At 43.7% G+C, this 16,437-nt stretch overlaps 1 protein-coding gene across 2 annotated transcripts in view; it reads right to left on the bottom strand.

Annotated features, from left to right (window-relative positions):
- Positions 1–16,437, bottom strand: part of MAP3K3 (mitogen-activated protein kinase kinase kinase 3) — a 58,142-nt gene that overhangs the window by 15,987 nt on the left and 25,718 nt on the right. For both annotated transcript variants that reach the window (XM_026512501.4, XM_026512502.4), the window contains 3 exons: positions 15,857–15,956; positions 11,429–11,542; positions 3,998–4,118 (listed from right to left, as the gene is read on the bottom strand). In XM_026512501.4, the coding sequence (XP_026368286.1) occupies positions 3,998–4,118; positions 11,429–11,542; positions 15,857–15,956 (335 nt within the window). The remainder of the gene's footprint in view (positions 1–3,997; positions 4,119–11,428; positions 11,543–15,856; positions 15,957–16,437) is intronic.

The raw sequence follows: 16,437 nt of genomic DNA on the forward strand, positions 1-16,437 counted from the left end.
ATTGAGCTACCTTGCACTTCCCCATCACTGAAAATAGTGCCATGGGGGGCTGAATGACCCGCATGTTGCCATCTCTCACTAAATACTCACCGGTTCCTTCATGTTGGTGGGGGAGGAGGGCAACCCCCGACCCTTGCTCCTGCTGCTTGGGAGTTGAATCACTAAGGCCTCTCTTTTGACCCCGATTCTACTGCAAGGACTTCTCCTCGTGCCTGATACTTAAACCCTGACTCTCCCTTCTTCCTGCTTTCTTCTACTTCCAGAAGGCCTTACACTGTACCGTCACAGCAGCCACTCAAGACATTTGTGGATGAAAACGACAAGTTGTGTCTCTTACCCTTTCCAACCTGGCTGGTACCATGTAAGGCCCCCTCCCACCCTCTCCTGTTTTTCTAGTCACTCCTTTCCTGTGTCCTCTGCAGGTTCATCCTCCTCTAATTGGCCACGAAATGTCTGGGTTCCCAAGGCTCAGCCCTCGGCCTCTTCTTACTCTGCAGTCTCTGCCTAGGGCCTCTCATCTGGACCTGAGGCTTCAACTGGACAATTTCTAATTTTTTTTCTAGTCCTGATTTCCTCCCCTTTGAGCTGAAGACCTGTATATCTATCTACCTGTCCATTTGATAGGTCCTCTTAGCTGTCTCAAAGGCACCTCCAATTCAACCTGTCTAAAAACATCAGGTCTGCCTCTTCTCAGCACGGGAAACCAGGCTCTCATCTCTCATTCCTGTTTTAGTGAAAGGCAATGCCATTTATCCAGATCCATAAACCAGTAACTTATCCCCTGCCCTTCCAACACTCACAAAGTGAATCGAATACCACAGTAGTTCTTAAACTTCTTAGAACCCTTTTACACTTTAAAAATCAAGAACACTGAAGAGTTTTTATTAAGCGGGTTATATCAATTGATATTCACTGTATTAGAAATTAAAGCTCAAAAATTTTGAAAACACAATAATACACAAGCACACATTCCATTAGCCATCAGAGCAATGACATCACCTCAGTCAGGTAACCTCTGGCAAACTCCACTCAGACTCATGAGAGAATAGAGTAAAAAGGCAAATCATAGACCTCCTGAAGGGATCTCAGGGACCTCCCCACCCCCGCCTCAAGTCCCCAGACTACACTTTGAGAACTAAGCAACACCGTGTTTTGTTGGTTTTACCTTCTAAATGTCTCAAATCCACCTGTGCTTTCCTCTCTCCACTACTCCACTAGCCTAATCCAAACTTCTGTGTTCTTCACCTGGACCAAACTACATTAGCCTAACATGGTTCCCCCTTTGGTCCGTTCTTGCTCCCCAGCAATCTGTTCTCCACACTGTAGCTACAGCAATCTTTTCAAAACACAAATCTGAGTATGTCATACCACCTATTCCTATTCACCTTAAAAGCCAGAAAGTGGATTTTCACTGCTTTCAACATTAAGGATCAAAACCTTCATCACGGACCACAAGGCTCCGCCTCCCTCCCTGGCCTCGGGCCCACTGCTCCCGTCTCTCCAGCCTCAGGGCTTCTTTCTGTCTCAATCACACCATACTCCCCTCAGCCATCAGGCCTTCACACATGTAGCTCTCTCTACCCAGCACTCTCTTCCCTGCTTCCCCTTTGCATCATTCACGCTCTGGATCATAGGCTAAGGCTCTCCTGGCCCCGAAACTAGGATGCATCCCTCCATTACACATGCTCACAGCACCATACACCCTTCAGTCACAGCCTATAAATTATACATTAATCTCATCAGGACAAGTGTTTGTCTTCCCATGCAGCTGTAAGAGCCACAGGGGCAGGAGCAAGGTCTTTTTTGCTTTCCATGTTTCTGGCACACAGCTGATACGTGGCCAATTAAATCTTAAGTGAATAAATGAATGAACAAAAATGCAGTTTGATAGGGAGAGAAAAAAGACAATAAGATAATGTGATAAGCATTGTAACAGAGATGGGCATTAGGGACCAACATTTTCAGTGGCTTCCCACTGCCCACCAAACAAGCCCAAGGGCAGTCCAGGCTCTTTAGGGATGGCCCAGGCATCCTTTCTCAGCTTTCTTTATTCTCCTCCAAATGTATCAGCCAGTCTGAAGGACAAGGGAGATCTCCACAGGTAAACAGTCAAAAAGTCCTCTCCCGTCATCCTTACCTATGGAAATCCCCTACAATCTCTAAAGATCTAGTTCAAATAGCTCCTCCACGGAATGTATGTCCCAAGTCATTCCAGTTAGAAATAACCTCTGCCATTTCTCAGCTCTATGGAAAGGCTGGCAGGCTCCGCCCACCTCTTCCGTCATGTCCACCACACTCCACACCACTCGGGGTTCTCCGAACCCACCACCTTTTGTGATGGTGTCTGGCAGGTGCCCCTTCCTGTGCCTGGAATATCTCTATGCTCGGTAAATCTTTCCTTCCTGTGGTAGCTCTGATGTTTCCTCTTCTGTGGAAGCACTTCTCCAAAGTCCTGGGCCGAGTTAGTTATTGCCTCCTCCCACCCCACCCTGCCCTCTACTGTTGCCCCCATCCCAGCTCAATGGCTGGTACATACTGCTTGCTGAACAAAGGAACCCAGGATCTACGTGTGCTAGGAGGCTGCGCTGGCCATTCTCTAGATACACAGGATCTACTTCACAGAAATCCTATTCCTCAGCATTCTCAGACAAGGAAATTCCATCTATGGCTCCTCCCAACAATGGCCCAGCATTTGGCCCCCGCCTCTACACACAAATCACAGGCTCTTGCTTAGGAGCAGGCCCAGTCACGGCCCCATGTCAATCCTCATTGCTTACTGTACAAATGAACAATGCTGCCCTCCTCCAGCCCCTCAATCTCTCTGAGGGCTCTGGAACAGAGGCCGAGCTGGCAGAGCTTCCTAGGCTTCAGGGCACCTGGATTCCAGGGCCAGAGATGTTCCGGATAGGGCCTCCTTGCTGGGGTGTTGGCTCTCTCTCCTCTACCAGCTTATTGAAAACACAGCCACCAATTATCCACAATGTTAGAGAAATATGAAACTCAAATACAGATCTTCAGCTTGGCAACACTTACTACCAGTGTTTGCTCAAGTTCCAAAAATTACTCAGTAAGGCAAAGTCAGTGCCTCAGTAACACATTCTTCCTGCTACCTTCTCAGAAGGCTTGTCACTCACAGACAGGCTCAGCGGCAGGACTGACATTCAGAACTCCCCATGCTCAGCTCAAGATGTTCAGAGAGCAGTTCAGTTTGATGCAACTCTACCTGTGTGGATAGAACTTCTCTTCCTAGCAGCAGCAGGAGTCTCAGCAACGTTAGGGCAGTAGGTTCAACACAAATGTTTGATAAAGCCAGGTTTCCTGCTTGATACAAATTCCACAATTAAGGACGTGGGCTTCCCCTCAGACTCTGGGAAATGGGATCCAGACCAATTCTGGGTTATCTGGTATAACGCACAGACCTGACTTCGATTTCTTTCCTGGGGAGGCCTGGGGGCAGCTACGTAGTTTTCTTCCTAGTTAACCAATCATATATACTATGGCAACAGTCTCCTGTCCTTCCCAGACAACTTAAGTTTGAGTCTCCAAGATTTTCATTGGTCAACATCTTCCTCAAAGCATAAGGACTCCTCAGGAATCATAAGCAAGAGGTCTGAGGTCAAAACTCAAACCTCGACCTTACTCCTAACCTCATAAGTCCCCAGTTCTTTGGCGAAACAATGGTCAAAAATGAGAGTGGACTGTTTGCTGCTGGACGTCTTCAAGCAGATGTTTGAGGAGATCACTTTTTCAGACAAGTTTAAAAAGGAACTTGGTCACGCCATCACGTTGTTATACTGTAAGCTCCCTAAGAGTCAGGACACCATCCCAGTCATTTATCTACCCCTTCCCCCCCAAATAAAGGCATAGAGGATTATTTTGCACAGAGTAATAGTTTCTAAATGTTTGATGATGACTTTTTAATTAATAAATACTTGATTTTTAAAAAACGTGGGCAGATAAATTAGATGAGAGGGGAAAAAAGGGGTGAAATACTCACTGACAGAGAGATGCCTGCTTCTGGGCTCAGGGGGCTGGTAGATGGTATTGATATCTCCTGCAGACTGGGAAGCTTTGATCCGCACCTGCCTGGACACCCCGGAATGGGGAGAGGGACTGGTCTGTAAGAGAAGAGGAAAAAGGCTGAGCTAACTTTAGGCAGGCAGGTCAAGAAAGGCCGCTTGCCCTTCCCTAAGATTCTTTGTGCTCTTAGCTGCCTTGACACTTTTCTTTTTTTAGATGTATTTATTTATTTATTTATTTGAGAGAGAGAGAACACAAGCAGGGAGGAGGGGCAGATGAAGGGGGAGAAGCAGACCCGCTGCTGAGCAGGGAGCCCAACGCGGGGCTTGATCCCAGCTCCCTGGGATCATGAGCTGAACTGAAGGCAAAGGCTTAGCCAACTGAAGCCACCTAGGCGCCCATGCCTTCACACTTTCAGTACTCGAGGTACCCAGCCTTCCTCCCAATCTCACTCCTCCATCTGTCTTGGCAAACCACTATTTCCTCATGGTAGTTTTACAGCTTCAGTGATACCTGAGCACTGAGACCCACTGCCCCAGTTTAACAGGTGCTGACCCAGGCATGGAGGAATAACAGGTTTTCCTATAATAATATGCCAAACAGAGAAGTGAGTTGTAAATACCCTCTCATAAAATTCTCCAGAGAGCTTGGGGAAAATAGCAGGAAATTATTTCGGCAGCGAGATCACCTGCCGAGTGGGGGGTCAGAATAGAGAATGACAGCAACCTCCCTGACCAGCAGAACTCTGGTTGATAAACATGTATTTCTAAAAGCAGCTTGATGTGCTGCTTCTACCCCAACCACAATCACTCCCCCCAGATTAAGGCAAAATCTCAGTTGCTTAGTATCACCAGGGTTTACATGCAAAATCACCTCAAGGTTGTATTGATCTGGGAAAGGCTACCATAGGTACCATTCTGCCAGAGGTTAAGGACCTCAGAATGAGGTCAGCAACTTTACCACATGTACCCTCACTTTTGCACTGTTCTAGTCAAACCACCAAGTGAGCCTAGAAAAAAATCAAAGCAACAAAGGGGGCACTTGCACTGAGAAAGCTGAAGACCGAAGGTGAGCGGTGAGCAAGTGATGTCGGGATGCGATCATAAGCACGTGGAGCACTACAGAGAGTGGGAATGGGAGGTCAGGAGTGCTAAATAACTTGGGGCCAAGTTTCAACTTGCTTCTCTAGCTCTTCTACCTCATATAAGAAAAAAAGTCCGACCTAAACAAACTATATCCTGTCCTCCAGGAAAAAGGCTTCCCACTCTCAGGGTTGAACTCAGCTGCCAAGCAGCCTCCTCTGGCCTCTCCACGCCAGACTTTATCACATGCAGGGCTGTCTTTACAAACTGTCTTGCTCTAACGGGAAGTCAGAACCAAGGGGAAGTGGAATGTTCTTGCTGAAGCCTCCGATGTGCAATAGCTCTCTGCTGAGAGTCAGAAAGGAAAAAACAGTCAAAGCCACATTCTGGGGAAGCAGGCCAGTGAAGGGCACAGAAAGGCCATAGCCCTGCAGTCGGAAAGAGAAGAGCCACATGATGAGCCCCCTGAGGACACCTGCTTGCACAATTCTTTTTTCACATAGTGAGAATTCCATAAGTCTTGGCAATGTGAATTTGAAATGTACCAAAGAACATACGCTATAAACTCAATTTTAAACTCTAAGACCTGAGACAAGAAAGTAGGTTCCACAGCCCGCACAGGCATTGGTTTGTAGAAGAAAAGGCTTTAGTTATGGCAACAGGTTGGAAAACAGAAGAAGGGAATCAGTGGAGGTTTCAAAGCAGGGCTTCTTATACCTTAATGTGCAAAAATTACCTGGGGCCTTGTTAAAACACAGATTCTGACTCAGTAGGTCTGGGATGGGGTTGAGAATCTGCATTTCTTTTCTTAAGATTTTATTTATTTACTTGACAGAGAGCGGGAGAGAGAGTGAGGGAAAGCACCAACAACGGGAGCAGCAGAGGGAGAGGGAGAAGCAGACTACCCACTGAGCAGGAAGCCTGATACAGGGCTCGATCCCAGGACCCCAGGATCATGGCCTAAGCCGAAGGCAGACACTTAACCAACTGAGCCACCCAGGCAGCCCTAAGATTTTATTTTTAAGGTAATCTCTACACCCAATATGGGGCTTGAACCTACAACCCCAAGACCAAGAGTTGCATGCTCTACCGACTGAGCAAGTCAGCCAGGCGCCCTGAGAATCTGTATTTCTAACAAGCTTCCAGGTGTGCTGATGCTGCTGGTCCATGGACCACACTTTGAGCGGCAAGGTCTTAGCAGGAGAGTCATTCTTCAATTTAAGGTCACGGTTCTCAACCCCATTAGAGCTGCCTATGGGGCTTCAGACACCTCACACCACCTATAACAGAATCTCTGGGGACGGGGCCCAAGGACTGGTATTTTTTAAATCTCCCCAAGTGTTTGTAATATTCAGTCAAGTCTGAAAACCTTGATTCAAGGGGATAAAAGAGAATGGCACGGTAAACAAAAATGAGGTTCACCCAAGGATTCAGGGAACTTTGAACACGACTTAGAAGTGGGAAAGAGAGGGGACACCTAGATGGCTCAGCTGATTAAGCATCTGCCTTCAGCTCAGGTCATGATCCCAGGATCCTGGGATCGCTCTTTACTCAGCAGGGAGCCTGCTTCTCCCTCTGCCTGCCGCTCCCCCTGCTTGTACTCCCTCTCTCGCTCTCTCTGGCAAATAAATAAATAGAATCTTTAAAAAAAAAAAAAAAGACGTGGGAAAGAGAGGAAGGAGGAAGGTGGGGCTAGGAAAAACAAAAGGGGACTGTAGTGGAGTAAAGAGAGCCCGCAAGTATAAAGTGTGGCCAACTGTTCTAAAGATAGCAAACAGAAGGTGGCATTTGACTACTCAATGTAAACCTCACTGAAGGACTCCACAGGTAGCAGTGTGTGTGGCTGACACAAACAACATGAAAAATTACCAGGGAACCACGTCCATAAAGATCGAAGTGACTGGAAGCTAGGAGATCAGCAGAAAAAGCGGTCACAAGAGTGGACTCACAAATTATCTTGATGAAAGATTTGCTGGTATGAGACGAAATGAACAAGTGGATTCAACTCTGCAGGGGGTAGAGGGGTGTGTGTGTGTGTGTGTGTGTGTGTGTGTGTGTGTGTTTGCTTCAGTTTGGTTCACGGGAATGTAAGGTGAGAAACGGTCCCCTGGATCTCACCAGTCCTCTGCTTCAAGGATGACACCAAGAGACTTTGCACAGAAGACTACAATAGTTATGACAGTTGTGTTTTCTTCTTTTAAGATAACCCCCAATATTTAAAGAGTTCATCCAGATTGAGATAAGGCAACTAAATCTGTATTTTCATTATCTGTACTCTTCAGTGCCTCCTAGACTTTGATTGCATATATACAGCTCAGAGTGCCTTTCTGGACGAAAGAATTCCAGGCTTTTTTGGCTATTCACATATAAAAGTGACCCCAACCCCTTGAAAATGTCATCTTCCCTTGGACGTTTTCTAGCTCAGTTACCCTTTGAACTGTGGGAAAGAGAATGACACAACATCTCACAACTTCTCCCCATGGGCAGGCAACGTTATACTTTCTGTTCTGCTTCTGATAAACTGTGGAGGAACCCGGGAGAGGTCTTCCAAGGACTACAATAATTCTAAGACCCCTTTCTGGGAGGGTAACTCATAGGTACTGAACTACAAGTCAGAACATCTGGATTCTAGACCAGCTCTGTCACCACTGACCACTTCGCCGCGGGCAAGTGACCCTAAGTCTCGGTTTCCTCAGGTATAGACTGGCGAGAACAGATGCCTGCCCTGGACCTCTCAAAGTTGCAAGAAACACATGAGAGACAAAAGCACTTATACACGTAAGGTGTTATGTTTAAACAGGGGCCAGACTGAAGCTATTGTATTCAATGATTTTGGTCCTACCTTCCTGCACTTGTCCCATTATTTGAGTAAGACCAAAAAGAATTAATTATTCTTTAAATTATCCTTGATGTTTTGAACTTAAATAATAGACAAGACAGCATCAAACTGCTTTAATGGGATATTTAGGAAGTGGGCAACATTTAGATGAGAAGATTAGAAGTTTACTTTTGTAAGGGAGAAACTGAGGTAACAAAACAAAATGTCATATTCAATTTAAGGTGGCTGGGTATTCAGTTTTTATCATATTCAGATATAAGTGACAAAAGAATGTAAGCTTGAGATTATTTTAAGATAGTGGAAAATCTGGGTCTAGAAAGTTATAAGAAGGTCAAGAGCAGAAAGATAAACTAAGAGTTAAATGCACACATGCTTGGAGAAGTCTGTAATAGGAATAAACTAAAAGTTCACGGCCCAATGCACAGCCTAAGGCAGTAAGAACTACTGAAGAAGATGATGAAGCATCTTTAAAATGGCAGGAGCAGGGGCGCCTGGGTGGCGCAGCGGTTAAGCGTCTGCCTTCGGCTCAGGGCGTGATCCCGGCGTTATGGGATCGAGCCCCACATCAGGCTCCTCCACTATGAGCCTGCTTCGTCCTCTCCCACTCCCCCTGCTTGTGTTCCCTCTCTCACTGGCTCTTTCCTGTCGAATAAATAAATAAAATCTTTAAAAAAATAAAAATAAAAAAAAATAAAATAAATAAAATAAAATAAAATGGCAGGAGTAAGCAAGGCTAGAAAGAGGGTCTTCAGATTAAAGGGCTCTGTGATGACCAAACTCCAGGAGTTCTCAGGTAAGAACAATATTGAAGCCTAAGACATGGCGTTGGCCAGGAGAGGTAGGAGCAGTATGACATAACCCTTGGTGAGGGGTAAAGACACAGGAAAGATTAGAAGCTGTCATAGAAGGATCAGGAGAAAAGGAATTCAGAGAGAAGAAAAAGATCGCACATTTAAAAACAGGAATAAGAAAGGAAGTGAAGGTGTGAGTAGTAACAAAAGGTGGATGAGGCAACATTTTTTTAGCAAAAAATGGAAGAAACTCAGTAGAGAAACTAAGGGGCTGCCAGTTACCAGCTGGAGATGAAGCAGGGCGCTACGGTATCCTGGAGCAGTGCACTCAAGTATGCTATGTGTGGCGGGTACCCAGCAACAACCAATGGCGTCATAATCCTCAACAAGATAATACAGCAACGGAAAATAACTCTTTACAGACTTTTACAGCAATTTGGTAGAGTGACTTTCTGTCTACCAACTCTAACAATAAGAACTGTAGTCTTATATTTTGTACATCCCTCATTTATTTTTCCATTTCATTTTTCAGTTTTTGTGTTTTAAAAAGAATTGGTCCATAGCAGACTAGAAATTGGAAGAATAAAACTGATATTTCATCACAGAGGGTTAGAGAAGCACTATTCTGGGGGTGGGATTCCTGAGCACACAGTAAGTCTGGATCACGATACTTGTAGCTTATTAAGAAGCCTGAAGTGGGGTAAAACTTCCAAATGCAACAACTAGTGGGCCATTACTAAGCAACCTATCAACTAGCGTGCACATTATATCCAATGACTAAAGGAACAGGGAATAATCAAGATGGCCTCAGTAAAGACACTGATGACACTGTAGCAGGTAAATCAAGCTAGATCCTAAAAACAAGGTGATAGCCATGGCAAAGAGCAATAGGGAAGAACTGCAGAATGGGGGGAGTATGTGGAAAGATGAGACTGGGGAGTTGGAAAGAAGGGCAGTTGGTGATAAACCCTGAATGCTAGGCTACATTTAGATCCTCTACAATAGGAAATAAAGAACGACTATAAGGAGCAGGTGAGTAACTTGAACAGAGAAATAAAATAATAAAATATGTATTGTATTTCAGAATACTTCCCAAAACATATTCAGAAAAAAGACACATCTGGGACAGAGAAGACCAGTCCTCAATCAAAGGACATTTCTGTAATATTAGAAAATGTCTTCTTTATTATAAGGCCTCCTAACTGCATTCGCCCGTGCCTCCATCTAATCAGTAGGACAGCCTGATCCCAATACGTCTCTTTAAAAATAAATGGTCAGGAGGTGCCTGGGTGGCTCAGTCGGTTAAGCATTGCTTTTGTCTCAGGTCATGGTCTTAGGGTCCTGGGATCGAGCCCTGCATCGGGCTCCCTGCTCAGTGGGGAGTCTGCTTCTCCCTCTCTATCTGCTTCTCCCCCACTCGTGCTCTCTCTTCTCTCTCTCAAATAATAACAAAAAATATCTTTAAATAGTTAAATAAATAAATGGTCAATATGAGCACCATTCCATCTAAACTCTGTCCTGGTATGGTGCGTTCACTGTCCTCATGCAGCAATGTCAGCTCTCCACAGCTGGCTGTATTCAAGCATAAGGACAGGAAAGAGTGCCAAGGAACCTTTAAGAACATGAATCTCAAGAAAACTGGTGCAGGAACTGGTGATTAGAACATAGACCCCGGGGGTGCCTGGGTGGCTCAGTCGGTTAAGCATCTGCTTTCAGCTCAGGTCATGATCTCGGGGTCCTAGGATTGAGCCCTACACTGGGCTCCCTGCTCAGTGGGGAGTCTGCTTCTCCCTCTCTCTCTGCCTCTGCCCCTCACTCATGCTCTCTCTCTCAAATAAGTAAAATCTTAAAAAAAAAAAAAAAGAAGAAGAAGACAGATCCAGATTGCAATCATTCTTGTGAAATGTAGATCTTCAGAGACCTTTTAGGAGAAGCAGCTACATAAGGGATAATTCCTCACTTCTGATGGCTCCTGTCGATTGCCCACAATTTGGTAAGGCAGCAGCTGGTAAATTACAAGAGGTCCTCCATTCCATGGCCTCTTTTCCATTGAACAGAAGGAAAAGTTTGTTTCCTACATGTGTCACAAGACACAGGCCTGGTTGCTGAGGAGTTGTGAGAGGTTTACATGATAGTCTCAAAACCTTGGCAGCCTTTGCTAATCAGCATCTCCACCCTAATCAAATCTCTCTTGTTGGGGTCCAAATCAAATTGAAATAACATAAATATAGAGAAAAAAAACTTTCTCTTTTATCATATATGTTTTCCTTCCTTCCATGCCACAAACCAAGTAACCTTTAGCTGCAACTTTAACATGGATGATTTGACTTCGCAGCGAAATCACATGCAAAATGCTACCTGGCCAATGACATAATGGGCTGGGCTGCACTTATGTGCTTGCTTCATTTTTTAAAATTTTATTTATTTATTTTTAGAAAGAGAGAAATGGGGGGCAGAGGGAGAGACAGAATCCCAAGCAGACTCCCTGCTAAGCAGGGAGTCCGTTGCCCCAGGGCCCCGAGATCATGACCTGAACTGAAATCAAGAGTCAGACGTCCAACTGACTGAGCCACCCAGGCGCCCCCTTACGTGCTTGCTTTAATAGCAGCACAAAATTCAGTCAAGTAAGCCAGGTAAACTCCTGAAAGACAGCAAGTTTTGTCTTCAGCTGCCAGGTCATCACAGGTGCTACTTACATGGTTTCTGTCCTGGGACAGCAGCAATATCCTAAGGCTTTTCATGCTGGAGCTTCTGTCTAATATGTCAATTGCTTTATCAAGATCATCTTGGTTCTTCAGCAGGATGGAGAGCTGTGACACAGGACACAGAAAAAGAGAATCATATAAAAGAAAAGTCATTAGTTTCTAAAAAATAAGCAAAATACACAACAAAAATAAAAGACTGAAGGAAAACAATCTCATTGGATACTATGGGGTCTTAAAACTAATTGAAACCACATAGATATTTTCTTTTTCTTTTCCTTAAGTGCAACTATCACCATAATTCAATTTTAAAACATTTCCATTTTTCCAAAAAGATCTTGTGCCCATTTGTAGTCATTCCCTCTTCCCCTCTGTAGCCCCAGGCAATCACTAATGTATTTTCTGTCTCTATAGATTTGCCTCTTTTGGGGGCACCGAGGTGGCTCAGTAGGTTAAGTGTCTGCCTTTGGCTCAGGTCATGATCTCAGAGTCCTGGGATCGAGTCCCGCATTGGGCTCCCTGCTCAACAGGGAGTTTGCTTCTCCCTCTCCCTTTCCCCCTCCCCACTGCTCATGCTCTCTGTCTCTCTCTCCCTCTCTGTCTCAAATAAATACATAAAATCTTTACTTATTTTTCTTAATTATCTTTTAAGGAATCTATTTCTTTAAAATAAAAGAAGTAGGCTTTAACTTAAACTACAATTTTGTAAATGTATGGTATGAGTCTAGATATTCAGAATATATAAAGAACTCTTACAACTCAACAGTAAGAAGACAAATAATCCCGTTCTTTTAACGGGAAAAGGATTTGAACAGACATTATCCAAAAAAGATAGACAAACGGCTAATAAGCCCTGAGAAGATGCTCCATGTCATAGGCATTAGGGAAATGCAAATCAAAACCACAATGAGATACCACTTCACACCTACTAGGATGGCTATAATTTAAAAAACAAACAAAAACCCAGAAAATAACAAGTGTTGGTGAGGACGTAGAAAAATTACAACTTTCCTACATCGCTGGTAGGAATGTAAAATATACATAGAGTTACCATAAGACAACAGTTCCGCTCCTAGGTATCTACTCCGGAGAACTGAAAACACATGTGCAATGAAAATATGTCCACAAATGTTTATAGCATATGACTTAGTGCATATGAAAATCTGTCCACAAATGTTTATAGCAGCATTATTCATAATAGCCAAAAGGCGAATTCAAGTATCTACCAACAGACAGATGGATGCACAAAATGTGGTTTAGCCAAATAATAGAATATTATTATCTTGAAAACATAATGCTAAGTGAAAGAAGCCAAACACAAAAGGCCATGTACTGCATGACTCCATGTATATGAAATGTTCAGAATAGGCAAATCCAGAGAGACGGAAAGTAAATTTGTGTTTGCCTGCCAGGGGCTGGGAAGAGAAAAGGATAGGAAGTTACTGCTAATGGGTACATGTAGGCCTTTTCTTTGGGGTAACTGGAATTAGATAGTAGTGTTGGTCATACAACTCTGTAAATATACTAAAAACCTTTGAATTGTCCACTTAAAAGGGTAAATCTTATGGTAGGTGAATTATACCTCAGTAAAGCTATTACAAAAAGATAAACATAAGGTAAAATCTCAACAGATTTCTCATTTGTGGCTCCCAAACCCTGACATGGCAAGGTTCGGGGGCAAAGGAAAGAAAAAGAGGTTGAGGGATTTTAAATTAATAAAATGTAAATAGTCAACTCTTGGTCACTGACGTTAGCAGAGTATGGAAAGACATCTGTAATCTAAAATAATTAATGACAATTATTTATGCTTGGCTTTAGAATTAATATCTGCATAAATATTTGAAAAAATGAATGACTAACATTCTGGGCAGTCACTTTATTGGCAAAAGAGTTTGAAGATGGATTTTGGGACATGTGGAATTCTTAATGGAAACAGAAATGAGTACTAAGTCATTCAGAAAAGTCTTTACTAACTGAGCAACACCTTCTTTAATGCTGATTAGCTGCTTACTCTAGCCTCGCTTTCTTATTCAGTGACTGAAGCTTGAGCCGCAATTTTTTAAAGTTCTATACATTTGACATTTATATCTTTTGGGTTCTCACATCCTGTATTTTTTTTTTTTTTGAGAGAGAGCGAGCACGCACATGTGAGGTGGGGGAGAAAGAGCGAGAATTTTAAGCAGGCTCCACTCCCAGCATGGAGACTGACGCAGGGCTCAATCTCACAACCCTGAGATCATGACCTGAGCCAAAATCAAGAGTCGAACACTTAACCCATTGAGCCACCAGGTGCCCCTCATATCCCATATTTCAAATGTTCTAGTTTACATACTTTAAAATACTTATATCAGCATTACTTATTAACTATAGAGTTAGTGGCTTATTTTCCAAATTTGCTGTATTTCTAAAATTTGTCCAAAACACAAAAGACCAGATGGTCTTATTTTTGTTAGCTATTTAGCAATATATCCAATTGTAGTTGTACATTTTGTGTAAAGGGGACCAGGGAGTTTTTAGCCAACAAATCTCAGCTTCTATAGATTTCAGCCCCCAAAACTATGGAAGAAGTGCCTTTTTAAATCCCCCTTGAGATGAAGGGTTTTGCTTATTTTGTTAAATACAGCTGACACATAATGTTACATTAATATCAGGTGTACAACACAGTGACTCAACAAGTCCATAAGTTATGCTGGGCTGACCACAAGTGTAGCCACCATCTGTTGCCATACAGTACCACTGATGATATTCCCTATGCTGTACCTTTTTCTTTTTTTTAAAGATTTTATTTATTTATTTGACCGAGAGAGAGACAGCCAGTGAGAGAGGGAACACAAGCAGGGGGAGTGGGAGAGGAAGAAGCAGGCTCCCAGCAGAGGAGCCCAACGTGGGGCTCGATCCCAGAACGCCGGGATCACGCCCTGAGCTGAAGGCAGACACTCAACAACTGCGCCACCCAGGTGCCCCCCTATGCTGTACCTTTTATCCCCATGACTTACTCACTCCATAACTGGAAGCCTGTCTCTCCCTCCCCACTTCACCCATTTTGCCTATCCCTGTCCCCTGACCCCCCACCCCACCCCTCTGTTAGCCATCAGTTTGTTCTCTGTATTTATGGGTCTGTTTCTGCTTTTTGTTTATTTATTCTTTTGTTTGTGTTTTAAATTCTACATATAATTGAAATCATATGGCATTTGTCTTTCTCTGCCAGAGTTATTTCACTTAGCATAATACCCTCTAGGTCTATCTATGTTGTTGCAAATAGCAAATCTTTTTTATGGCTGAGTAATATTCCAGTGTGTGTGTGTGTGTGTGTGTGTGTGTGTGTGTGTGTGTGTGTGTGTATACCACATCTTATTTATCCATTCATCTACTGATGGACATTTGGGTTGCTTTATGGAGGAGATTCTTAACTCTTCAACCAATAAAACAAAACTACACAGTAAGAACCAGTTTCTCAAAGAGCCAGGATATTGCCTGGCTTTCCTGTCTTGCCCTCCAACTCAGTTCCCTCAAATGTACGCTCTTTACTAGGCACCAACACACTGCCTCTCACACTAATGCAAAGCACCAGCCCAAGCAGATTGTAGCCTCTCGAACGCTTCTTTGAGCTGGGAAAGCAGCCAAGTAACTGACATTCAAAAGAATCCCTTCCTGGGTGATATTCAAAGTATGAAAAAATAAGAACTAGAGGGGTGGGGACAGGAGAAGGAAGAGTTAAAGAAATCACTTAGGTAGGTGCTAACTTTAGAAACAAGCTACAGTTGGTAGTTAAACTCTGAGAGAAGAATCCATCAGTTATGACTGTCAATAAAGGAACTACCCACCAGTTTTCCACACCCCTCCAGCCCCTCCTAAACCTCTGCTTCTTGTTAAGGCTGTGCTGGAAAGAAAAAGATAAGCCACAAAACGTAAAGGAGATGATATAAGCCCTGCCCGTGGTACCATAGCTGATTCCACCATAGAGTATTAGAGCTACCAGCACAGAATGAGCAGGGGAATGTAAATGGCTACGTAATCTCCCATGTAGTAAAAACTACAAATCCCAGAATGATTGGAATTAAGAAAAGAGGCTCCAGGGGCGCCTGGGTGGCACAGCGGTTAAGCGCCTGCCTTCGGCTCAGGGCGTGATCCCGGCTTTGTGGGATCGAGCCCCACATCAGGCTCCTCCGCTGGGAGCCTGCTTCTTCCTCTCCCACTCCCCCTGCTTGTGTTCCCTCTCTCACTGGCTGTCTCTCTCTGTCAAATAAATAAATAAAATCTTAAAAAAAAAAAAAAAAAAAAGAAAAGAAAAGAGGCTCCAGAAAATGAAAACCTGCAGATGGTATTAGAGGAACAAACTCAAAAATCCTCAGTGAAGCAGGAAGAAAAAGGTAGTCAGCTGTCACCCCTCCTTGTCCCCACACCATCCATCTAGTTTCTTACCTCATTGTTCATGTAATGTAAATCAAGAGGCTGCCCAAACACTGTTGTCACCTTGTGTTCCACATCTTCATATCTCACAGGCCGGCTGAACGCTATAATTCTGAAAAGGAATAGGAAGTGTGGTTAATTGTGTATTTTAAAAGTTGGATTTGGAAAGCTAGGACTTCTGAGTGACATCTTCCTGTTCTTTTAAACATAGGATTCTCTTTTTCTCTTTCGCACAGCTTGCCTTTCTCTCTGTTTCTTTTCTTCTCCTATCTACCTTATTTTTTTCACCCTTCTTCTGAGCATCATAAGCATTGCTCAATCCCAACCACTGTTCTATCACTTCAGCTCAGATTTGTCAATGACAGTGCAGTATCGAAGCAGGACACCTGGATTTAAAAACTAGGTTCCAAACACTCCTGTTAGGAAGAAAACCTGGAAACTGGAGCAGCACTCCTGAAAAGATGGTCTTAACTCCTAAATAACTCACCTCCAGGACTTGAAAGGTCTTTTCCATTGCTGATGCCAGAGGAATCTCAATGCTAATTATCCTCAGAATTGAGATTTCCTACTTCAGAGTCAAAGGAATTCCCCTT

The sequence above is a fragment of the Ursus arctos genome, unplaced genomic scaffold (genome assembly GCF_023065955.2).
Source record: "Ursus arctos isolate Adak ecotype North America unplaced genomic scaffold, UrsArc2.0 scaffold_24, whole genome shotgun sequence".
Lineage (NCBI taxonomy): Eukaryota > Metazoa > Chordata > Mammalia > Carnivora > Ursidae > Ursus > Ursus arctos.